Here is a 24702-nt window from a genome sequence, read left to right as displayed (position 1 = left end):
CCATAACCAGTCTCAGCTTCATAGACAGAAAACCAGCCCCATAACCAACCACCGGCCCCATTCAGATGCCCCCCACCCCACAGTGTCCAAGCAGGATGGGCACCCCATGACGCACACTGTCCCCATTCCATAGTCACCGAGCAGAATGGGCACCCACAACCAGCACCAGCCCCATAACCAGTGCTATATCCCCATTCAGTAGTGGCCAGGTCCGACCTGAGCCTTGTAACCAGTTCCAGCCACATTGCCAACACCGTCCCCATCCTGCTGTCCCTACTCTGTGATGGCCAGGTGGGATGGGCACCCCAAAAACAGCACCAGCCCCATAACCAGGACCAACCCTATAACTATCACTGTCTCCATTGCTTGGTGGCTGAGCAGGAAAGGTCCCCCATAGCCTGCACTGTCCCCACCTAATTGTCCCCATTCCATGTTGGTCAAGTGGGATGGGCACCTCCTAGCTAGTATTGTCCCCATTCCACAGTGACTACATGGGCCAGATGTTTCATGGCCAGTGCTGTCCCCATTCTATGGTGGCCAAGCAGGTCAAGCCCCCATAGCACAGTCCCCATAGCAGCTGATTCGGTTGGTTGACCCATATCCAGCACTATTCCCGTCCCTCCATCCTTTCCCAGAGTTGCCCATTGCTGTCACTGACCCACTCCTGTGTCCCCTCTTTGTTCCCAGATGGCGTTCACAGCGCAACAGCGCAGTGCACGCTGCGGGTGACCGTGATCACTGATGAGATGCTCAGCAACAGCATCACCCTGCGTTTGGCCGACATGTCCCAGGAGCGCTTCTTGTCCCCCCTGCTCAGTCGTTTCCTGGAGGGTGTGGCCTCTGTCCTAGCCACCCCCCGCCATCGCGTCGTCCTCTTCAACATCCAGACGGACACAGACGTGGGTCCGGCGCGAATCCTCAATGTCAGCCTCTCTGCCCTGCTGCCGGCGGCAGTGCCGGGCGCGTCGCGGTTCTTCTCGTCGGAAGAGCTGCAGGAGCGCTTGTACCTCAACCGCTCGCTCCTGGCGGCCACCACGGCCCAGCGCGTCCTGCCCTTCGATGACAACGTGTGTCTGCGCGAGCCCTGCGAGAACTACATGCGCTGCGTCTCCGTCCTGCAGTTCGACAGCTCCGCGCCCTTCCTCGCCTCCGACACTATCCTTTTTCGCCCTATCCACCCCGTCACGGGCCTGCGCTGCCGCTGCCCGCCTGGCTTCACCGGCGACTACTGCGAGACCGAGATCGACCTCTGCTACTCCAGCCCCTGCGGCAGCAACGGGCGGTGCCGGAGCCGTGAGGGCGGATACACCTGCGAGTGCCATGAAGACTTCACTGGTTAGAGCCACTGGCCAGCCCTTCCTCATAGTGTCCGTCCTCATCTTTCCTCATCCATCTCCTCTTCACCTCTCCCTCCCTCCCTCCCTTCCTCCCTCCCTCCCCCCCTCCCTCCGCTGGTAGACTGGTGCCACTGGAGCCATACCCCCTACCCCCAAGCTGGGACTCCAGCCCCCACGAGAGCCCCTGTTGGGGGGTGCCAGCCAGGTGGGGGAGGAGATGTGAGAGGAGGGGGTGTCTCTAGGTTTCCATGGCAATGAGAGGTGGTTGCCATGGTGATAGAGCTGGGGATAAAGATACTGGGGTGGGGGAGGGAGAAGAGATTCCCACCCTCCCACTTGATGTCACATTGGGGAGCCCTGTGAGTGGGGGCTCCTCTCTCCTGAGGGAAGAACTCGGTGTTTACTGGGGGGTGGGGAGGAAAGAGGACCCCCACTCCCCATTCTTGAGATGCTGATGCCATCGGGGTATCACGCAGGGGAGCCCTGCAAGCTGAGCACCTGGGGGGGCCACTCTCGGTTTAATGGGGAAATGTGTGGGAGATGGGAGTCCTTACCCCAGTTTTGGGGTTCTGGATGTCACTCAGGGGAGCACTGTGAGCTGAGTGCCCGGGGGGGCCGCTGCACCCCGGGGGTCTGCCGGAATGGGGGCACCTGTCTGAACCTGCTGGTGGGGGGATTCTGGTGCCAGTGTCCCCCTGGGCACTATGAGAAGCCCTTCTGCACCATGAGCACCCGCAGCTTCCCCCCGCACTCCTTCCTCACCTTTCGTGGCCTCCGCCAGCGCTTCCACTTCACCCTTGGCCTCACGTGAGCCTGGGGGAATCTGGGGAGGTGGGGGGTGATGTGTACCCCTGTGGGTGTCGCATTGGGTGTGGGGTAGATGGTGATGGTTGCCCCATTGGCATGAGAGGAGATGGTGGGGTGTGAGGTGATGGGTGTCTCGTGGGCACTGGGTGGGTTGTCATCATTTGGGGTGTGAGGTGGTAAGCGTCTCAATGGCATCTGATGGGGTGGGATGCCCCATTGGCGTCATCTGGGATGGGTGGTGATCGGTGCCCCATTGGCATCATGTGGTCTGTGGAGTGATTGGGTGTGGGGTGATGGGCACCCTGAGGGCAAAGAATGGGAGCAAAGGATGTGGTTGACCCCTTGGCATGGGGGGCAGTGGGGGCAGGGGCTGATGCATACCACCATCTTACAATGGGTACAAGGTCATGGGGCAGGGTGTGAGGGGTGTTCCTTAGGGGCACAGCAGGGTCAGGGGGTGTTGGGGAGTACCAGAGTGGAATGGTGAGATTGGGGGTCATTGGGACACCCCTGGCACTTGTGTCCCCCAGGTTTGCCACACAGGAGCGGGATGGGCTCCTGCTTTATAACGGACGTTTCAACGAGCGACATGACTTTGTGGCACTGGAGATTGTGGATGAGCAGCTGCAGCTCACCTTCTCAGCAGGTATGCACTGTCCCTGCCACATCCTGGCACTGCGCCCTTGCACCCTTGTGGGCACTGTATCCTTCACTGCATCCCTCGCTTCATCCCAGACATCCCAAACTGGCACTGCCTGGGACTGCATCCTGGGCATCCCATTCCCGGCCCTGCATCTGTTGTTGCATTCCTCACTGCATTCCTCACTGCATCCCTGGCCTGCCATTCTTGGTGCTGCCTGACACTGCATCCCTGGCATCCCACCCCTGACACTGCATCCCTGGCACTGCATCCTGGACATCCCATTCTAGCACTGCATCCCCTGCATCATGTCCCAAACACTGCATCCCTGGCACTGCATCCTGGGCATCCCATTCCTGGCACTGCCACCCCTCCTTGCCTCTGGCTGTGTTGCCCTGACACTGTGCCCACAGGTGAGACCACCACCACGGTGTCACCCTTTGTGCCAGGAGGGGTCAGCGATGGGCAGTGGCACCGAGTGCAGCTGCACTACTACAACAAGGTGGGGGAATGGGGGCACAGTGGGTGGGGAGTGTTTGGGGCAGACAGAGGAAGAGAAGATGGAGGGGAAGGGTGGGGAAATGGAGAGATGGGGAGGATCAGGTAGGGGGTTTGGGGCATCTAAAGGACCCCTAAGGGATGTGTCCACCTATGAGGGTCCCAAGGGAGGGGAGATGGGAGATGGAGGAAGAGGAAGGAGTGGAAGAGAAGGGAGTGTTGGAGGGATGAGGAGAGAGGAGATTTGGGGGACTTCAAGGGACTCTCAAGAGCTGCCCCCATCCATAAGGATCCCAGGGGACCCTCACCCATTAGCTCAACCTATTGGCCCTCTGAGGAACCCCATCTACCTTCCTCACCAGGGGAGACCCCCAAGGAATTGGGATGGGGGGACGAAGGAAGAAGAGGTCAAAGGGGTAGCGGCTTGGGGGGAATGAAGGGGACCATTGAGGTTTAAGGGAGGCTGAAGGGGTGGAGAGGAGTGTTGGGAGATCTGAAATGTGGGGAGCTGGTGGGGTGGAGGAACATGGGAGTCTGGTGAGGGCTGAGGGGCCAGAGGGCAGTGGGAGGGTGAGGAGCGGGACAAAGGCTGCAGGATAGGCGTCCTGGGCCCCCTCACCTGATGTGGGGGCTCCCAGCCGGTTGTGGGGCGCTCGGGAGTCCCACAGGGCCCCTCAGAGCAGAAGGTGGCTGTGGTGACTGTGGACGACTGTGACACGGCCATGGCCCTGCGCTTCGGGCCCCGCCTCGGCAACTACTCCTGCGCTGCCCAGGGCACCCAGACTGGCAGCAAGAAGTGAGGGGGGCCTGGGAATCCCATGGGTGGAGGTCTCTTGGGGTACCCACAGAGGGGTCCCTTGGAGGTGAACGGTCCCTATGGGTGAGGTACCTTTGGAGTCCTCCCTGGTCCCTCAGGGGTGACAGATCCCTATGGATGGAGGGGTCACTGGAGGTCCCCATGGGTTGGGGAGGGTTCTCTTGGGGTCTCCATGTGTTATGGGGTTGGGGAGTCCCTTGGGGGTCTGTTGAGTTCCTCACGGGGGAACACGCCTTGGGTGGTCCCTCAGGTTCCTACAGGTTTCCCATAGGGGTGAGTGGGTGTTCTTTGGGGTTCCCTTGTGACTCCTGTGGGATGGGGGGTGGCTGGGTGTCTCTTTGGATTCCCTCGGTGTCCCCATGGGTTGTGGGGTGACTCGAGGATCTCCTGAGTCCCCGAGGTGATGGTAGACTCTACAGGTCATTGGACCTGACGGGGCCACTGCTGCTGGGGGGGGTCCCAACGCTGCCCGAGAGTTTCCCGATCCGCAGCCGACACTTCGTGGGGTGCATGCGGCACCTCCACATTGACCAGCGTCCCGTGGACATGGCAGCCTTCATTGCTAACAATGGCACCCTTCCCGGTGGGCTCTGGGGCCAGGACACTGGCCAGGGGCTGGGGGCGGGGGCTGTGTTCCTTCGAGCAGAGGGAGATGGGGTGTGGGGTTAAGGAGTACCTGAGCAGTGTCCCCTGAATGATGGGAGGGGGTTCCAGGGCTGGAGGGATGGATGGGGGTCCAAAGGCCACAAGGGATGCTGTGCCCCCTGGGCGTGGGATGGGAAGTTAGGGGGTGCAGATGTGGGTTCAGGGGTACCAGAGCCATGGGGCTGTGCCTCCTAGGTGTGGGAAGGGGGTGCCAGGGTAATGGGGCTGGATAGGGGTCCAGGGACATGCTAGTAGGGCATTCTGTGTGCCTTGGTTGTGGGGTGGGGGATGAAGGGCTGCCAGGCCATTGAGCTGGAGTGGATGGCACAGACAAAGCTGTGTCCCCTGGGAATAGAGTGGGGAGATGCCAGGACTGGGGGGCTGGATGGGGCTGTATTCCCTTTGGAGTGGGGTTGGGATGTGAGGTGTAGGATAAGGGGGGTACTAGGACTGTGGGGTTGGATAAGGGTTCAAAGATGTGGGGGTGTCTGTGCCCCATGGGGCCAGAGGTCCCAGGTCATGTGTGGCATGTGGCCCCTGTGCCCCCTCACAGGTTGTCCCCCCAAGAAGACCCTGTGCGACACCAATACATGCTACAACGGTGGAACCTGCGTGCATGAGTGGGGGGGATTCAGCTGCCGCTGCCCGCTGGGCTTTGGGGGCAAAACCTGCCAGGAGGGTACTGGGGGGCCTGGGGAGACAGTATGGTGGGGCTGTGAGGGGTCCATAGGCTTGTTTTGGGTCCGTGGAGGGCATGGGGAGGGTCTCTGGGTGGGTGTGAGGGGTGTGGGAAGGAGGTGAGGGGCATCCCGGATGTGTTTAGGGGTCCGTGGAGTTGTTGTGGGTTCGTGAGGGGGTATGGGGGGTCTGTGGGTGGGTGCAGATCTGTGGGAGGGTGCGTTGGCATCTGTGGGATATGCATGGGGTCCCCGGGTGGGTGCTGGAGATCTGAGAGTGGGTATATGAGAGGACGTGTGGGGTTGTGAGTGGAGTCCATGGGCGGGCGTGGGTACGGGGGGGGGGCTTGGAGGGGGGTCCGTGGGAGTCGCCCCGTGTCCCACATGCATGCCCCGCAGAGATGGCGGGCCCGCAGCGGTTCGTCGGCAGCAGCCGCGTGGCGTGGAACGGGCTGGCGCTGCCCCTCTCCATGCCCTGGCCAGTCCGCATCATGTTCCGCACCCGCCACCCCCGCGGGGTTCTGCTGCGGGCGGGGGCCGGAGCTCGTCTGACCCTCATCCTGCAGGTGGGCACGGGGGAGGCATGGGGAAGGCACAGGGGAGTCGAATAAGGGAGTTTTCCTGAGGAAAGTGCCTTGAGGGAATTATTGCTTTGGGTGGGGGTCATTTCCACAGAAGGTATTGGTTTTGGTGTCCTTGGCATAGGGGACATTGCCTTGGGAGGGTATTGACTTGAGTGGGAGCATAGGGGAGTTAGCACTGGGGCAGTGCCAGGGGTTATTGCTCTGAGGGTGGGGGGGTTATTGGCATTATTGGCATTGGTGAGTTGTTGGCACAGGGTTTATTACCCTGGGAGGGTTATTGGAATAAGAAGTATTGCCTGGGCGGTATGTATGGCCACGGGGAGACAGTGGCGTGGAGGGTTGGAACAGGGGAGTTACCCTGAGAGAAGTGCCAGGGGAGTATTGCCGTGGAGGGGGTCTATTGGCATCGGCGGTATTGCCTGGGGGGGGGGGGGGGGGGGGGGTGTTGCTGGGGTGCAACGGGGTGCCATCCCTTGGGGGGATGCGGGGGCATTACCCGAGGGGTTGTGTTATTGTCCCAGGGGAAATTTGTATTTCCTGGTGGGCAGTGCCTGGTGCCCACCAGATTTTTGGAGTCCTTGACATGTCTACCCCTCACAGCTGAGCGAGGGGCAGGTGGAGGCTGCTGCCTGGCAAGGGGGCGCCCGTTTGGCCACCCTGCATCTGCCCCAGGCCAAAGTCAATGATGGTGCCTGGCACCACGTGGAGCTGGAGCTGCGGGGGGGCCCTGGACGCAGCCCTTCTGCCACCCTCCTCCTCCTCACCCTCGACTATGGCCGCCACCAGGTATGGGGAGACTGAGCCACAAGGGGGCATCCACTCTGATGATCTCCGGATGCCATCGTGGCACCCCTTGTGGCACCCCAAGGTACCCACAGGGTCCCTGTGCTCCCCAGGCAGTGGGCGATGTTTCTGGAGAGCTGCAGGGCCTGCGGCTGCACACGCTGAGCCTCGGAGGGCTGCTGGGGGACAGTGGCACCGTGGAGGAGGGGTTCCAGGGGTGCCTGCAGGTACAGAGGCATGGGCACAGAGAGCAATGGGCAGCATGGGGTGGCAGGTGTAGGGGTGGGGGATGGGTTTGGGGATGTGGAGGAGGGGGTAAAGACATGGTCACAATGGGAGGGCAGCACAGGGACATGGCATAGGTCTTGGGGAAATGGGCACAGGGATGTGGGCACAGATGTTGGGGCTGTAGCACAGGGTGAGGACAGGGCACAATGAAGCAGAGCCTTGCCTTGGGGATGGGGACATGTGCACGATGAAGAGAAGCACAGGGACGTGAGTACAATTTTTCGGGACCTGGCACAAGGTTTAGGGACATGGGCCCAGGGCTTGGGGATGTGGCACAGGGACCAGGAACAGTGAAGCCAGGCACCGGGCTTGGGGATATGGGTATGATGAAGGGATGCACAGGGATTGGGGACATGGATACAGTGGGAGGGAGCACAGGGATATGGGCACAGGGCTTGGGGACATGGCATGGGGAGTGGGGATGTGAGCATGATGAAGGGTAGCACAGGGACATTGGGACATGGGCACAAGGATGGAGACATGGGGTTTGGGAATGTGCCAGAGAAGTGGGGACGTGGGCAGGATGATGGGGGGCACAAGGGATGTCGCCAAGGACAGGGGGACATGGGCAGAATGGGTGGGAGGCACAGGGACGTGTCACAGGATTTGGGGATGTGAAGTGTGGGCATAGTACAGGACATGGGGACATGGGCAAGATGGAGAAGGGCACAGGGATGTGGGTACAGGGAGTTGGCACAGGACAAGGAGACATGGGCTCTGTGGGCAGGGGGACATTGGGGATGCACTGGGTACTCATGGGCGTAGTGACATGGAGTGCAGGAACATCACCCCAGGGCCTGGGCAGCATGGGTACATGGCCGTGGAGACACTGGTGTGACTGGGGAGGTCTTGGGTGGTACAGGGCGTACTGGCTGGTGTTGGGGCCACACTAAGAAGTGACATGACTGGGGAGAGGGGCTGGTGTGACATAGCAAGTCCCGGTGTGGGGTTTGGGGTGTCACGTGTTGTGGGGACAGACTGAACAGGATGACACAAAAGGTCCTGGGTGGTAGCGAGGGACATTGAGGCTGGGCATGGCACTGGGGCAGGAGGGGTCATGGTGGCTGGGGCTTCACTGGGGTCATTGACAGGTGACCCCACATAGGGAAGTTGGGTGGGGTGAGGGGGTGTCCCAGGTCAATGAGGGGTCACTGCAAGTGACATGGGAGTACCACCAAGTGGTGCTGAGTTTGGTGCTGAGGTACGATAACAGGTGACATGATGCAGGGGATTCCGGGTTGCACAGTGGGTCCGGTGTCATGGTGGGGGAAACTGAGGAGGGGGTGACACTGCAGGGTGGTCCAGGTTGTCCTGAGATGTCCTGTGTTGTGGTGGGGAGCACTGAGGTCGGGATGACAGTTGGGCAGGTGTTTTCGGGTGATATAGTGGGTCCCGTGTGGTGGTGAGATCACACTGATGGTGACACCGTGCAGGGAGTTCTCGTGGGGTCTCGGGAGAATGAGGGAAGATGGGAGGAAGGTCTTGGGGGAATGGTGAGGGAAACTGAGGCATGGAGTGTTGAAGGGACCAGGGTGGCTCGAGGTGTTGCAATGAAGATGGGTGATCCTGCAGGGCCTGCGTGTTGGTGACCCTGTGGTGACTGCGGGCGCCCTGAACCTGGCACAGGCAGTGCAGGTGAACGTGGAGGGGGGCTGTGCCCTGCCTGATCCCTGTGACTCGGGGCCCTGCCCCCCCCACAGCTACTGCAGCGATGATTGGGACAGTTTCTCATGTCGCTGCCACCCCGGTGAGCAGGGACCCCCTAGACCCCTGACACCCCCTCAACATACCCAGACATCCCTCAATAGCTCTGGACACTGACACCCCTGTGACGCTCTCTTCTGCCACTCCAGTGAACTGGGACACCCTGAGACACCCCCAGCAGCCCCCCAACACTCCCTGACACCCTCCTGACACAGCCCAACACCGCCAGGATGCTGACATACCTGTGACATCCTTCATTTCTATGCCTTTGACTGAAGACCCCCTGACAACCCCTGACATCCCCTGACACCCTATGGGACACTGATACCACTGAGACACCCCTGTGAAACCCCCTACTGCTACCCCGCTGAGCAGGAACTCCCTGGAACACCTGAAAAGTCCCAACACTCCCTGAAATACTGTCACCCCTGCGACATCCCCCACTGCCACCCCGATGACTGGAGATCCCCTGGCACCTCCTGACAGCCCTGAGACACTGCCATCCCCAGCACTGCCACGCTGTTGCCCCAACAACACTAGCCTTCCTGGGCACCACCACTCCATCCCTGTCACCAGGGTAGTGCCACCCTGCTGTCACTGTCACCTGGACACTGCCACCCCCGTCAGTGTTTCTTAGGCACTGCCAGCCTCCCTGGGCACTGCCAGCCTTGTCCCCAGGTACTGCCTACCCTCATCCCTGTGCCCTAAGCACTGCCACCCCCTCTCACTGTCCTCAAGGCATTGCCACCCTCCCTTGTCACTGACACTTCTTATCACTGTCACCCCTCAGCCCCATCCCTGTCTCCCATTACTGTCCCCTGTTGTTACCCCCAACCCTATTCTGTGCCCAGGGTACTTCGGTGACAGCTGTGTCAGTGCCTGTGCCCTGGACCCCTGTGAGCCTCCAGGCACCTGTACCCGCCGCCCAGGCACGGCCCCTGGCTATGCCTGTCACTGTCCCCCAGGCACCTTCGGGGCCCTCTGCCAGCACCGGTTGGTGACACTGTGGGGCACACGTGTGTGCTGAAGGAGCATGGAGCATCCGGGGGGGGGGGGGCACTGCGAGGGACACCGGGGGCAGGGAGTGAGTGGAGGGTGGGCATCTGGGGTAGGGTGGGTGTGCAGTGGGCACAGTGGCTGTGCAAGAGCGGTGGTGAGTATGCAATAGTCAACTGTGGATGAAAAGTGGTACTGGGGGTGTAGAAGTGGCACAGTGGGGGTGCAAGGGGCACTGTGGGGGTACAGGTGGCACTGTGAGGGTACAAGTGGCCATGTGGGTAGGCAAGGGACCATGTGGGTGTACAAGTGGCATTATGGGGGTATCCTGGCATGGTGCCCAAGTGCCAGCTCCAGTGTCCCCAGGGAGGTGCAGCCATGCCCGCGGGGGTGGTGGGGACACCCTACGTGCGGCCCCTGCAGCTGCGATGTCACCCACGGCTTCGACCCAGACTGCAACAAGACCACGGGGGAGTGTCGCTGCAAGGTGGGACCTGCCAGCCCTTGTCATCTCCCCTGCCAACCCCTGCCATCCTCCTGTCACCCCTCTGTTTTCCCCTGCCATCTCACATCCCATCACTGCCCTGTCACCCCCTATCATGCCCCCAACAACCCTCCAGTCACCTCTCTGCCCCTCCTTGTCATCCCCTGTCAGCCCCCTCACCCCATCCCCGTGCCTACAGTGACCCTGTGTCCCCTTAGGACAACCACTACCGCCCACCAGGAGGGGACACGTGCCACCCCTGTGAGTGTTACCCCACTGGGTCACTGTCGCGCCGCTGTGATGCCAACACTGGACAGTGTCCCTGCAAAGCTGGTGTCATCGGCCGCCACTGTGACCGCTGTGACAACCCCTTTGCCGAGGTGACAGCCAGTGGCTGTGAAGGTGGGAGACTGTCAACTTGTGTCACCCTGTGCCACCCTGTGTGCCCACCGTCACCCTGTTGTCACCCTCCATTACTCTGTCACCTTGTGTCACCCTGTGTCCCCCTGTGTCACCTTGTATCATCCCTGAGTGCCAGTGACCAGGTACTACTCTCACTCTGCTGTCACCCTGCTGACCCCCATTGTCACATCGTGTCACCTTGTGTCACCCCGCTGTCACTCGGTGTCACACTGGTGTCACTCTGCTGTCATCCTCTGTAGCCCTACACCATCCTGTGCCATCTTGATGTCCCCTGCTCTGCCACAGCTGTCACCTTGGGTGCCAGTGAGTGCCATTGTCACCGTGTATCACCCTGTGTCACTGTACTCTGTCCTGTTGCAAACTTGTGTCACCCTGTGTCACTCCGAGTGCCAGTGACTGGGTGCTACTGTTACCCTGCTGTTACCCTGTGCTACCCTGGATTACTGCATTGTCACTTTGTGTCCCCTGCTGTCACCTTACTGTCACCCTGGCTGCTGGCAACTGAGTTCCACCAGCACCTTGGTTGTTGATGTAATTCCATTTACATCTTTTATCACCCCACTGTCACCCTCTGTCACGCTGCTGTCACACTGCTATCACCCTGTGCCACTATGTCACCCTACTTTCACCCTGTGTTATCCTTTTGTCACCCTGCTCTGCCACTGCTGTTAGCCTGCGTAACACCCTGGGTTCCAGTGACCAGATGCCACTGCCACCCTACTGTCACATTGTGCCACCCTGCATCCCTGATTTTGATGCCCTGTTGTGTCCCGCAGTGAACTATGACAGCTGTCCCCGGGCCATTGAGGCCAGCATCTGGTGGCCCCGCACTCGGTTTGGGCTGCCAGCTGCAGCCCCCTGCCCCAAGGGCTCTGTTGGTACGTGGGGACATGGGGACAGAGCGGGGGTGGCACTGGACACACTGCAAGAATGGGAATGGGGGTGACACAGTGGTGACATCACTGGGATGGGGCTGAGAGGGGTTGACACCACAGTGGCATCGCTTGGGTGGTACAGGGAGGTGACACCATGATTGCACTGCTGAGACATGATGGGAAGAGAGAATATGTCACATGGTGTCACTTTAGGGTGATGATATGGCAATGGCACCGCTGGGATGGGATGTTGACACCAGTGGGACAGGGCTGGGGTGTGTCATGGTGGTGGCACCAGTTGGATGGAGCTGGGGTAGGGTGGCACCATGGGGCATCACTGGGACAGGGCAGGGGGTGATACTGTTAGTGGCATTATTGGGTTGGTACAGGGAGGTGACACTGTGGTGGCACTGCTAGGGTGGATCAGGGGTGGTGACATGTTTGTGGTATCACCAAGATGGATTGGGGATGAGCTGAGTGTGGACTTGTTGAGATGAGGCTGGGGTTGCCACCGTGGTGTCACTGCAAGAGTGTGACACTGGTGGCATCATTGGGACAGGACTAGTGGCTGTCATGGTGGTGTCACTGGGGGGTGGCACAGGAGTGTGACGCTGTGGTGACACAACTGGGATGGGGCATGTCACCACTGGGACAAGGTTGGAGGCACCACTCTGGTGTTACTGCGGGGCGGAGCAGGAGTGTGACACTGGCAGCACTGCTGGCATGCTGTGAGATGAGGCTGCCCTGTTGTCCCCACGGTGCACTCAGTATCCCCATCCCACAGGCACGGCACTGCGCCACTGTGACGAGCACAAGGGCTGGCTGCCCCCCAACCTCTTCAACTGCAGCGCTCTGGCCTTTGCTGCCCTTCGCCCCTGGGTGAGATGGGGGAACACCAGCGGCAGCCGTACGACAGTGCCACTGGGGCTCCCCTGACTCTGTGTGTGTCCCCCACAAGGCAGAGCAGCTGGTGGGCAATGAGTCCCGATGGGATGCGGGGCAGTCCCGGCGCGTGGCGCTGGCACTGCGTGAAGCAATGCGTGAGGCCCGCGGGTACTTTGGCAGTGATGTGCATCTGGCATATCAGCTGGCAGGGGCCCTGCTGCGCCATGAGAGCCGCCAGCGTGGCTTCCGCCTTGCTGCCACCCAGGACGTGCACTTCACCGAGGTGGGCATGAGGTCACAGGGATGGGGACATGCCCAGAAGGGGAATGGGTGAAGTAGAAAAGAGGTTGGGATGATGAGCACCCCCATAGGGAGGGATATGGGTACATGAGCCCAGATACTGGGGTGATAGGCACCCTCCTGGGGAGGGGGATTGGGGCAGAAGGTCAGATACCAGTGTTGAGCCCCCATCTATGGGGGCAGAAGCCAGGCTGATGGGCACTGATATGTGTGTGAGAGGTGTTGGTACAGGAAGCTGGATGCCAGGTTGATAGGCACCTGCCTGGGGAGGGGAACTGGGGAAGGAGGCCATACAATGGGGTAGTGAGCACTCTGGTGGACAGGGATGTGGGTGCAGGAGCCCACACACCAGAGTGATGGGCACCCTTGTAGGGGAGGATATTAGGGCAGGAGAGCAGATACCCGGGTGATGGGCATTGGAGAGGGAGGCTGAGAGAGAAAGAAAAGAGGTTGGAGTTATGGGGACCCATGTGGGGAGTGTCATATTGGGGCAAAATGTCAAACACTGGGGTGATGGGCACCTGCATGGGTAGGGGGAAGGTGTTGGTGCAGGAACCTGGCTGCCAGGATGGATGGCACCCACCTGGGAAGGGTATTGGCGAGGGAGCCCATGCACCAGGGTGATGGGCATCTACCTAGAGAGGAATGTTGGTGTAGGAGGTCTGATGCCAGGCCGGTGGGCACCCCTGAGCAGCAGGTGTTGGTGTGGCTCAGGGTGCACCCTCAACTTTGTGGGGGTACAGCACCCCCATTTCCCCACTGTCGGTGCCAGTGTGCCCCAGCTGTAGAATCCTGCAGGGGAGGTTAGGGATCCCCTGGCCAGGCCCTAAAGTGCCAGCTCCCAGTGCCACTACCACTGCTTTGCCTCCAGAACCTGCTACGGGTCGGCAGTGCACTGCTGGACATGGGGAACAAGCGGCACTGGGAGCTGATCCAGCAGACGGAGGGTGGCACGGCCCAGCTGCTGCAGCACTTCGAGGAATACGCACGAGCCCTGGCACGGAATATGCCCCAGACTTACCTCAGCCCCTTCACTATTGTCACCCCTAACATCGGTCAGTGGGGACATGCATGGCCAGAGGGCTGTGATGGGGGGTATCTGCCTGGGAACCTAGGCGTGCTGGGAACATGTGTGTGCATGGGGGATGTATGTGCTGGGGACATGGACATGTGTGTGCTCAGGGACATGTGTGTGCTCAGGGGCTGTGTGTGTGTTGGGGACATGGATGTGTTTCTGGGAACACAGATGTATATACCTGGAGTAGGTGTGTGCCTCGGGACGTGTGTGCACAGGAACATGCCAGCTGAGGATGTGTGTGCACAGGGACTCGTGTGCTGGGAGAATGCATGCATGTGTGATGTGTACCTGGGAACATGTTCTGGGGACATGGACATTTGTATGGCTGGAAAACGTGTCCTGGGAAACATGGGTGTGCCTAGAGGCATGTGTGTGTCCCTGGGGACATGGGCTGTGGTCTGTGTGTCGCAGGGTTGGTGGGTGCTGGGATCAGTGGGTGTCAGGATCCATGGCCCTGGGCTCAGTGGATGCTGGGCTCAGTGGATGCTGGGGTCCATGTGCCTGAGGGTTGGTGGCTGCTGCTGTCTGTGGGTGTATGGATTCATTGCTCTGGGGTTGTTGGATGTCGGGGTCAGTGGGTGCTGGAGTTTGTTTGTGCCGAGTTTGGTGTGCCCTGGGATTAGTGAATGCAGAGGTTGGTGTGCCCTGGGGTCAGTGGGTGCCAAGGTCTATGTTCCCCAGGGCCAGTGTGTACCAGCACTGGTGGGAGCTGGCATTGGTGTGTACTGAGCTTGGTGGGCCCTGGGATCAGTGAATGCTGGGATTGATATGTCCTGGGGTTGGTGGGAGCTCAGGGTTAGTGGGTGCCATGCCATGCCATGACATGCCGTGAGTAATGTGGTGCCACAGTGGTGTCGGTGGTGCGGCTGGACAAGAGCAGCTTTGCGGGTGCCCGCCTGCCACGGTATGAGGTGCTGCGGGGGGAGAAACTCCCGGACCTGGAGACGACCGTCATCCTGCCTGACAGCATCTTCTGGCCCCCTGAGGACAGGCGTGAGTCCAGGGCGTAGGGGGACAGGGGGCAGGGTTGGGGATCCACTTGCACTCATGGGGCTGGCAGGGCTTGGGAAGCCCCCCATTTGGCCATGGGGACATGGCACAGCTGGGGACCCTTGGCTGGGGGCTCTCAGGGATGGGGGAACCCCAAAATGCCCATGGGCTAACAGGGTTGGGAATCCCAGTGCCACCATGGGGACCCCAATGTAGCCATGGGGCTGCCAGGTTTAGGAACCCAGGATGGTACTGGCATGGCCAGGACCCTGGTAAGGATGATAGGATCAGGGACCTTAGGTTGGCATCAGAGATCCTCGTGTAGCCGTGGTGGTGGGCAGAGTTGTGGACACAAGTGTGACCATGGGGACCTCATTGTGGTCGTGGAGCTGACAGGGTTGGGGACCCTGGTGTGGACATGGGGACCCCTGGAGCTGGAAGTGTTGGGGGAAGCTTGTGGTCATGGGACTGGCAGAACTGGGGACTCCAGGGTGGCCATGGGGACCCCAATGAGGTCTCAGAGCACCATGCTACCCTCTGCCCATGGCCCCCAGGCTCCTCAACTGGGCATGGGCAGGCACCACAGGGCACAGGTGGGCAGGAGGAGGAGGAGGATGAAGCAGGCGAAGAGGAGGAGGAAGAGGCAGGGATGACTGTGGTGACCCGGCACAAGCGCCACCCATCCCTGGGTGAGGGCCAGGCCATCGCCAGCGTCATCATCTACCGCACCCTGGCCGGTCTCCTGCCCCAGCACTTCGACACCGACAAGCGCAGCCTCCGGTGCCACTGGGGATGGGGGCTTGGGGGGGCTGCGGGTGGCACATAGAGTGGCAGGGAAAAGCCAAGCATCTGGGAAGTATAGGGGGATGGGGGCAGGGGTGTCCTGAGGGATCCCGAGGGAGGGATGGGAAAGGGGGCATATGGGGTGCCCAAGGCTGGGGGGCACAGAGAGTGCATGAAGACGGGGGGGTAGAGGATTGGGGAGGTGGCTCAAGGCATGCCCAAGGATGGTGCCCATAGGGTTCCCAGAAAAGGGGGCACAGGGGAGAAAGGGTGCCCTCATAGTGTCTGTGTGGTGCCAGGGCACTCTGTGGCACCAAAGTGGGTTTCTGGGCACTGAGTGGGCTCCCTGACCCCGCTGCACCTCAGCGTGCCCAAGCGCCCCATCATCAACACACCAGTGGTGAGCATCAGTGTGCACATGGGAGGCACGGATGGCGTGGGGGGCGCGGGGACCCCCCAGGCGCTGGCCAAGCCTGTCACCCTCCAGTTCCGGCTGTTGGAGACCCAGGAGCGCTCCAAGCCCATCTGCGTCTTCTGGAACCACTCTTTATGGTGAGGGCAGGACAGGGGACACCCCAGGGGTGACAGGGACATCCCAGGGGATAGGGACATGGGATTGGGGATGGGAACACCTTGGGGAAGATGGCAATACTCCAGAGGGACAAGGGATCTCCCCGGAGAGACAGGGGACCTGGGGATAAGGACACCCAGGGGAACAGGAGATATCCCAGGGAACACCCTGGGGGGACGAGGACGTCTTGGGGAGTCAAGGACGACATGGGGAGACAGAGACGTGCTGAGGTAAGAGGGATCATGGCACACACCAGGGGAAAAGGAAACACTCTGGGAGAGGGGCCATGGAAATGGGGACACCCCAGGGAGATGGGGACACTCTGGGGCAACAAGGAGCACGGGGGGTGGGGACATCCCATGGAGACAGGGGGGATTGTAACAGGGATAGGGACACCTTGAGGCGATAGGGGACATGGGAATAGGGACGTCTTAATGGGACAGAGGACATTCTGAGGGGATAGGGAACATGGGGACAGGGCAGGATGGATGCCCCAGTGTCCCTGCGGGTCATGGATGAGTAACATGGGAACAGGACATGAAGGGGCTGCTCTGACCCTGGTGGGTGTCAGGGATAGGATGGGAGGTTGTCCCCAAATGGAAGAGTGTTCCCGGGTGAGTGTCCCTGGTGAGTGAGTGTCCCCAAGTGGCAACGGTTGTCCCTGCTGGGTGGATGGATGTCCCTGGGTGTATGTTGTCCGTGGATGTACCTGCTGGGTGTGTGTCCCTGTGGGAGGGTGACGTTACTGGGTGTCCCCAGTGCGTGTGTCCCTGGTGGGTGTCCAAGTGTGTGACCCCTTGTGTCCTGGGCTGGGTGCATGTCCTTGGGTGGGGGTGGATGTTCCCTGTGGGTGTCCCTGGTGGGTGTTCCCAGTGTGTATGTGTGTGTGTATGTGTCCCTGGTGGGTGTCCTGGCTGGTCTCCCGGCTTGTGTCACCTTCTGGTGCTGCGCAGGGCGGGCAGTGTAGGCGGCTGGTCGGCACGAGGCTGCGAAGTCGCCTTCCGCAACCAGAGCCACGTCAGCTGCCAGTGCCACCATCTGACCAGCTTTGCCGTCCTCATGGACATCTCCCGCCGGGAGGTGGGGACATAGGGGTACACGGATGGGTGCATGGGGACACAAGGGAACAGATGTGACACGGGGAGGGGGAGGGACACAGTGACTCTGGGGCATGGAATGACTCAGGGTGAGGGCCCTGGTGGGGACATGGAGGTGGGTGGAAACATGTGCAGAAACAGGGTGTCAGTGGGTGCCAGGCACAGGGGTAGAGCTTTAGGGACAGGGACGGGGTTTTCGATAAAAGGGGAGGGACAGAGATAGGAGGGGCTTGGCAGAATGGGAGGGGCGTAGTTGGGTAGGGTCAGGGTGGAGGTGTGCGTGCCCATGGAGGCGGGACAGAGGGGAAGTAGGTGGGGCTTAAACGGGGTGGTGCTAAATCCAAGGGGTCGGCTAAATGAGATGGGCGGGGCTATGTTAGATCGGTCTTTGCTCCCCCAGGGGCGGGTCCAGTCAGCTCGAGGGATTCCAGTGGGTGCAGCTGAGCGGGCTGAGCCAGTCGGTCTCCAAGGGGCACAGCTGTTGTGGGTGGGGTTACAAGAGGTGCGGCTGAGTGATGTTGGCCTGTTTTCAGAGACTGTGGCTGAGTAATGTAGGCAGGATTTCCTGGGGCGGGGTTGAAAACTGTGGGTGGAGTGTAGAGAGGTGTGGTCAGTGCTGTGGGTGTGGGCAGGGGGTAGGGTGGAGTACAGTAGGTAGGGCTGAAAGGGGCTGAGGATGTGGGTGGGGTTTTGAGGGCCATGGTTGAAGTGCTGTGACTGGGGGTTTCAAAGGGTGGGGTTACCAGAGCTGAATGTGGGCAGGACTTCCCAGGCCCAGGCACTGATTGCTTTGTAAAGGGAACCATGTCTCTGTTGATGGGGATGTCTTGGGGGGCATGCTCTCTGAGCACATGCCTGACATATACCCATCCTGATGCTGCAGAACGGGGAGGTGTTGCCGCTGGCAGCACTCACTTACGGCTCACTGGGAGTGGGGCTGGCGGGGCTGGCGCTGGTGGTCCTGGCCCTGGGGACCCTGAGGCGGCTGCGCTCCAACCGCCACAGCATCCGCCGGCATGGTACAGCTGCACTGCTCCTCGCACAGCTTGTCTTCCTGCTTGGCATCAACCAGGCCGATGTCCCGGTGCGTGCAAAAAGGGGGCTGGGAAAGGCTGGTTGGGTTAGGGGATGTGTTGCTTTTGAAGTGTTTGGGTTGGTGGGGCTGACATGGGTAGGGCTAAGGAGTGGACACGGACATGGTGGGCTGGGCCTAAGCGGTGGCTTCCAAAAGACATGAGGACTATAATGGGTGGGGTCTGTCAAAGGGGTGGTGATCTGAAGGGGTGGAAGGGCTTCCAAAGCAGTGGGGCTGATAAATGGAGTGAGGCTCCCTAAGGGGTAGATCTCATCAAAGGTGTTGGCTCTCAAGGGGGTGGGGCCCATCAAAGAGGTGGGCCACTCGAGGCGTGAGGCCTATAAAGGGAGTGGGACCTTTTCGAGGAGTGTAACCTCAACAGAGGAATGGCGTCTCGAAGGGGGTGGAGCTTGGGAGTTGTGCATATGATCGGAGGGTGGGCTGTGGGCATGGGCTGGCAGTGACGGGGTGGGTGCAGCTGGCGTGCACCGTGGTGGCCATCCTGCTGCAGTTCCTGTACCTGAGTGCGGTGGGCTGGGCGCTGCTGGAGGCGCTGCACCTGTACCGGCGCCGCAGTGAACCCCGTCACGTCGACCGTGGTCCCATGCGCTTCTACCATGTACTGGGCTGGGGACTGCCTGCATTCATCACTGGTGAGCCCTGCTGTGAAACCCTGCTCTCATTCTGACCCCGCACCCTGGACCACCAGCTGCCCATCTCCACCTGGGTCAACACTTTCTGGTGGCTACGCACCCCTTTCTAGGCTATGGCCTTGCCGCCTGAATCCCTGTCCCCCCCAATCAATTTGATGCATGATGGGGTCCTATTCCCATGTGTAACCCCACCCCCAGAATATATGCCCACCCCCAAATGCATCTTTACCAGTATAGCCACTCCCCTGGATATAACCCTGCCTCCAACAGGATAGTCATGCCCAATCCAAAACAGCCCCACCCTAAGAGTTTAGCTCCACCCTTAACCACCATAGCTCTACCCTGATGGTTTTAGATACACACCTGGAGTCATAGCTGTTCCCATCTATTAGACCCAGTTCCCAAGATTTTAAACGGGCCCGTGGGTCCATAATCCTACCCTCATTCATCATAGCTCTTCCCCCAAATTTTCAGACACACTCCCGGGGTCATACCCCCTCCCAAAGAGTACAACCCTGGCCCAACCTTTTATCTCCACCACAGGAGTTTAGTCCCACCGTCATCCATCATATCCACACCCCAAGAGCATCTTTCCCAACCTCTTCAATATGCCTCCAGGGCCACAGCCCTTTTCCATCAATCATAATCAGATACTTCCCCAGGATTTTAGCCCCGCCCTTATCAGCATAACCCCACCCCAAGTGAATAGACTTGTAATAACCTCTTAGACAAGCCCCCAGTGCTATATCCCTGCTCTCATCAACACTGCCACACGCCCAAGAGTTTAGACATACCCCATTGTAATAGCGCTGTCTCTACCCAGCATAGCCACACCCCCGAAAGCAGCACTTTCCCGCCCGCCCTGTGCCATCCATGAGCCATTCCATGACCCGTCCTGCCATCGCTTCGCTATTTTTAGCCGCACCCCTGTCTTCTCTCTTAACCCCGCCCACTAAGTGGGCCCCGCCCCTGATCTCTCCTTCGCAGGGCTGGCGGTGGGGCTGGACCCCGAGGGCTACGGGAACCCTGACTTCTGCTGGCTGGCCCTGCACGACAGCCTGGTTTGGAGCCTGGCTGGGCCCTGCGCTGCCGCTCTCGCTGTGCGTACAGGGCTGGGGGCTGGGGGCTGGGGAGGGCAGGGGACCCCTTATCACCCTGCTCACTCCCTGCATCCCCTGCACCCCCAGGTTGGCATCCTCTTCCTGGTGCTAGCGGCTAGGGCCACCTGTGCCACCCCCCAGGGCTTTCAGAAAAAAGGCTCAGCGTGAGTCACCCAGTCGGGGTCACCCACGGGGGGCAGGGGACACGGTGGGGATGGGGTTGCCCGTGGGAGCATGGGAAGTTGGGGCACCCACAGAGGCTAGGGGGCACCCATGGGGGGCTGGCCTTCTGGGGAACCTGCAGAGGCCAGGGAGGCACAGGAGAGACTGCGGCATCCATGGGGCCAGGAGGGCACTGAGGACTGGACTGCCTAAGAGGGGTAGGAGGGGATGGGGGGCTGGAGCATCTATAGGGGCAGATGAGCACAGGGCATCCATGGAGCGGCAGAGGGGCATGGAGAGCAGGGGTGTACAGGGGGCTGGAGCCAATAGGGAGCATGGGAGGTTGGGGCAACTGCGGAGGGCAGGGAGGGACCAGGACACCCATGGTGGGTAGTGGGATATAGAGGTCTGGGGCACCCATTGAGGGCGGGGTGCTCAGAGGTTGGGGCACCTATGGAGGGCAGGGGGACATCAAGGGCGGAGGCACCCATGGGAGGCTGAGGGGGTCAGGGGAGACTGGGGCATCTAGCGGGGCAGAGGGGCCCAGAGCACCCATGGGGAGGCAGAAGAGCATTGGGGGCAAGGGGCATGTGGGGCTGGGGTTAGGATGGGCCCATGTTGAACAGGGGAGCTCAGGGGGCTGGAGCACCCATGGAAGGCAGAGTGGGTCAGGTGGGGCTTGGGGCATCTGGAGTGGGAGGGGGACATAAGGGGCTGGGGCAACCCCGGGAGGCAGAAGTACAGAGGGCGGTGATATGAGATATCATTGGGGTGACACTGGGTTGCTGTTGGGGTGCCCAGGTCTGGAGTGCGCACAGCTGCAGTCCTGCTGGCCGTGCCCAGCCTGGCCTGGCTTCTGGCCCTGCTCTCAGTCAACAGTGACACGTTACTCTGTCACTACCTGTTTGCCGCCTCCAACTGCCTCCAGGTCAGTGGGGACCACCTGAGACTCCACCCCTGGGACCCCCAAAACACAGCCCTGGAACCTCCAGAGCTGCCATGCCTGGGACCACCAAAAACTCCAGAATCCCAAAGCCTTCACCCCTGGGATCCCCAGCGACCACCACCCCTGGGACTCCCAGAAACCCCAGAGCCCCCTGAACCTCACACCCTTGGGACTTCCAGAGTCCCACATCTATTTGTGGGACATCCAGTGGGCACAAAGGGGTCCTTTGCCATATCCAGAGCATTAATGGGAGGTACCCAGTGTGTATGGCAGTCCCTCATCCTGTCTGATATATCCGAGGGGGGCACCTAGTGGGTGTGGGGGGGACCCTCAGTTTCTTTGAGGTGCCAATGGGATGCACCCAGTCTGGATGGTGACCCCTTGACCAGTAGGGGTGCTGCTGGGATCCTCTCAGGCTGTACACACCCTTCCTTGTCCCCCCTTCCCCCTCTCTGCCCAGGGCCCCCTTATTTTCCTGTCGTGTGTGGTGCTGAGCAAGGAGGTGCGGAGGAGCCTCTGCCTGAGCTGTTCCCGCTGCCACCACCCACCGCTGGCTACCAAGGCCACCCTGACCCCCGTGAGTGCTGGGGGACACGGGGGGATGCCGGGTAGCAAAGGGCAGCCTGTGCCATGGCTGTGACATCCCTGTGCCCTTGGCAGGCCTATGGCAGGGACAGCACATACGTGGCAGGGCGGCTGTATCCCCCCTCAGGTGGTGGGTCCTCGGGGTCCCTGCATAGCACTGCACGCTCGGGCAAGAGCCACCACAGCTACATCCCCTTCGTGCGGCGGTACTGGGCACAGCAGGGGCTGGGGCGTGGGTTTTTATTGGGTCCTGGGCTGCTGTGGACACTGGGATGACAAGATAGAATGGTGACAGGATGGTGGGGTAGCAGGATGGCATGGGGGTAACTGGGATGTCAGGATGGTGGTTGGTGGGATGACACGGTTGTGAGGGTGCTGGGGCAGTGGCATGGTTGCATGGCAGTACAGTGGCAGGGTGGTAAGCAGATGGCATGGTGAGGTGGCAGGGTGGTGGCAGAGTGAGGGGTTGATGGGGTGGCAGGGGGAGGTGTGGGTGATGGATATCAGGGTGTTGGGTGTCGGTGGTGGATATTGTGTCAGTGGGTTGGTGTCAGTCAGTGGGTGACAGTGGATGGTTAAGTGTTCATGAGTGGGGGTCAGGTGCTGATGAGTATTGTGTCCCCACAGGGAGGACTCAGGGCTGGCAGGCAGCCCGGGGCTGGTGCCACTGCCTGAGTCTGGGGGGCTCTTCCTTGATGCCCAGGACCAGCCCGAGGGTATGGCCTCACCCATAGGGCAAGTGCACCCAGCCTCGGTCCAGGAGGCAGGAGGTGTCTCAGGGTATCCTGTGACCTATGACCCCCCAGAGCACGACACGGACTCGGACAGTGACCTGTCCCTGGACGACCCGAGTGGCTCCTATGGCTCCACACATTCCTCTGACAGCGAGGATGAGGCCCCCCGTGGCTGGGACCCCCTGCCTGGGGCTCCCTCGGGTCCCCCCAGCCCTGGTAACACCCCCAGGGGGCACCCTGTGGAGATGGGGGACCTTCAACCTGGCTGGGTGCTAATGGGGGGAACACCCAATGGGTTGGGGGAGGTCCCTTGCCTTCTCCAGGACGCTGATGGGGGGCACCTCGTGGGGATGGGGGTTCCTTGTCCAGTCTGGGGTGGTGATGGGGGACCTGAAAGGTTTGGGGGGTTGCTCACGCAGTCAGAGGTCCTAGTGGGGGCACCTGGAGGGAAGGATGCCCCCTTGTCTGGTCTGGGGTGTGGATGGAACTGACAAAATGGGTTTGGGTACATCCCCCACACTGACTACGTGCTGATGGAGGCACCCTCTGAGGATGGGGGGGGTCCCTGGTCCTGCCTGTCCCAGCTTCCTTCCTTCCCCACAGGTGACCCCCTGGTGCCCCCGGCGTGCCCATACTGGCCAGGGGAGTTTGTGACGAGAGCGAGTGAGAGCGAGGGACCAGGAGGTAGTGAGGGGCTGCAAGTGCAGCCAGCAGGGGGCCAGGGACACCTCTGGGGTGACCACCCGCAGCACAACGGCGAGGCACTCCCCAGGGACCTCCTGCTGCTGCCCCTGCCCCACCCCCACAAAGGTACGGGCTGCCATGGCAAGGGTGGGCACTCCAATCTGACCTCCCCACCCATGGGTGATGCTGCCCCCGCAGGGATCCTGAAGAAGAAGTGCCTGCCCCCCATCAGTGAGCGCAGCAGTACCCAGCGCCCTGGGCCGCCCCCACCGCCTCCCGCTTGCACGGCTGCCTCCTCTGGCAGCGACGGGGGGGCCCCCCCGGTCTCCCGGCCTCGGCAGAGCCTCCAGGAGCAGCTCAGTGGCCTTACCCCCATTGCCATGAGCATTCACACAGGCACCGCTGATGAGGACTCCTCTGGCTCTGAGTGAGTGCCCAAAACATCTGAGGGGTGCTCAGTGGGAGTTCTTTAGGTGTCAGGGTTCCCTCTGGGCACCCACTGGGTTGGAGGATGCCCTTGGGATGCCAGGATTCCTGTTGGGTGGACAAGCAGTCAAACACTGCTTGTTGGGTACCCTTTGGGTGCCTATCAGGTGCAAGGATGGCTGGGTACCAGGGTGCTAAGGTTCCCATTGCACTCTCATTCGGTGCCAGGGTTTCTCTCAGGTGCCCACTGGGTACCCATTGGCTCCAACACTGCTTGTTGGCTGCCCATCAGGTGCCACAGTACTGACTGGACACTCATTGGGTGTAATATTACCTGTCGGGTATCCATCTGGTTCCAGAATTCCCACTGGATGTCCACTGGGTGCCCAACAGGTGCCCTTTAGATGCCCATCAGGTGCCAGGGCTCTTTCTTGGGTGCTCATCAGGTCCCAGCAGTCTATTTGGGCACTCATTGGGTGCCAGGGTGCCCACCAGGTGTAAGGGTGTTTGTCAGGTGTCCACAGAGTGCCAGGGTAACTGACAGGTGACCGTTGGATGCCAAGATTCCTCTTGGGTGCCCATGAGGTTCAAAGGGCGGCTGTTGGGTGCCCAGTGAGTGTTGGGGTGCTCATTGAATACCCATTGGATGCCTATAGAATACTGGCCTAACTGTACCCACTGGATGCCAACTGACTGTCCATGGGTGCCCACTGACCATTGGATGTTCATTGTGCATCCATTGACCATTTTGTATCCATTCGGTGCCCACTGGGTGCCTAATGACCTCTGGATGGACACTAGGTGCCCATCAGGCCTAATAGCACCCATTGAGTGTTGGGGTGTTGGAGTGCCTGTTAGGGCGCCCACTGGGTGTTGAGGTGCTCAGTGGATGCTGGGATGTCCACTGGATACCCTCTGACCACCCCCAGATGCCCAGGGCAGAGCTGGCATGGCAGCACTAACCCTACTCTTCTCTCTCCCTCTATTCCCCAGATTTCTGTTTTTTAATTTTCTCCATTAACCCAAGGGGGCTGGGGGCCTCCCCTCCAACCCCACCCCTCCATCTCCCCCCACA

At 60.7% G+C, this 24702-nt stretch overlaps 1 protein-coding gene across 1 annotated transcript in view; it reads left to right on the top strand.

Moving 5' to 3' along the window:
• Nucleotides 1-24702, top strand: part of CELSR2 (cadherin EGF LAG seven-pass G-type receptor 2) — a 30182-nt gene that overhangs the window by 5022 nt on the left and 458 nt on the right. The window contains exons 2-33 of the mRNA XM_088180195.1: nucleotides 688-1335; nucleotides 1922-2144; nucleotides 2675-2790; nucleotides 3198-3286; nucleotides 3921-4078; nucleotides 4519-4682; nucleotides 5298-5423; nucleotides 5821-5987; nucleotides 6606-6791; nucleotides 6902-7015; nucleotides 8649-8823; nucleotides 9632-9773; nucleotides 10143-10263; nucleotides 10479-10662; nucleotides 11460-11561; nucleotides 12343-12437; nucleotides 12517-12726; nucleotides 13615-13798; nucleotides 14671-14814; nucleotides 15366-15591; nucleotides 15961-16146; nucleotides 17119-17245; nucleotides 18146-18346; nucleotides 18816-18990; nucleotides 19978-20090; nucleotides 20178-20254; nucleotides 21054-21180; nucleotides 21659-21775; nucleotides 21859-21989; nucleotides 22411-22733; nucleotides 23121-23327; nucleotides 23400-23628. Of these exons, the coding sequence (XP_088036321.1) occupies nucleotides 688-1335; nucleotides 1922-2144; nucleotides 2675-2790; nucleotides 3198-3286; nucleotides 3921-4078; nucleotides 4519-4682; nucleotides 5298-5423; nucleotides 5821-5987; nucleotides 6606-6791; nucleotides 6902-7015; nucleotides 8649-8823; nucleotides 9632-9773; nucleotides 10143-10263; nucleotides 10479-10662; nucleotides 11460-11561; nucleotides 12343-12437; nucleotides 12517-12726; nucleotides 13615-13798; nucleotides 14671-14814; nucleotides 15366-15591; nucleotides 15961-16146; nucleotides 17119-17245; nucleotides 18146-18346; nucleotides 18816-18990; nucleotides 19978-20090; nucleotides 20178-20254; nucleotides 21054-21180; nucleotides 21659-21775; nucleotides 21859-21989; nucleotides 22411-22733; nucleotides 23121-23327; nucleotides 23400-23628 (5587 nt within the window). The remainder of the gene's footprint in view (nucleotides 1-687; nucleotides 1336-1921; nucleotides 2145-2674; nucleotides 2791-3197; nucleotides 3287-3920; nucleotides 4079-4518; nucleotides 4683-5297; nucleotides 5424-5820; nucleotides 5988-6605; nucleotides 6792-6901; nucleotides 7016-8648; nucleotides 8824-9631; nucleotides 9774-10142; nucleotides 10264-10478; nucleotides 10663-11459; nucleotides 11562-12342; nucleotides 12438-12516; nucleotides 12727-13614; nucleotides 13799-14670; nucleotides 14815-15365; nucleotides 15592-15960; nucleotides 16147-17118; nucleotides 17246-18145; nucleotides 18347-18815; nucleotides 18991-19977; nucleotides 20091-20177; nucleotides 20255-21053; nucleotides 21181-21658; nucleotides 21776-21858; nucleotides 21990-22410; nucleotides 22734-23120; nucleotides 23328-23399; nucleotides 23629-24702) is intronic.

Source organism: Sturnus vulgaris, chromosome 29 (assembly GCF_052056855.1).
Source record: "Sturnus vulgaris isolate bStuVul1 chromosome 29, bStuVul1.hap1, whole genome shotgun sequence".
Classification (NCBI taxonomy): Eukaryota; Metazoa; Chordata; class Aves; order Passeriformes; family Sturnidae; genus Sturnus; species Sturnus vulgaris.
Note: the sequence above shows the minus strand (reverse complement) of the source record. Positions and strands in the feature narration are given on the sequence as shown.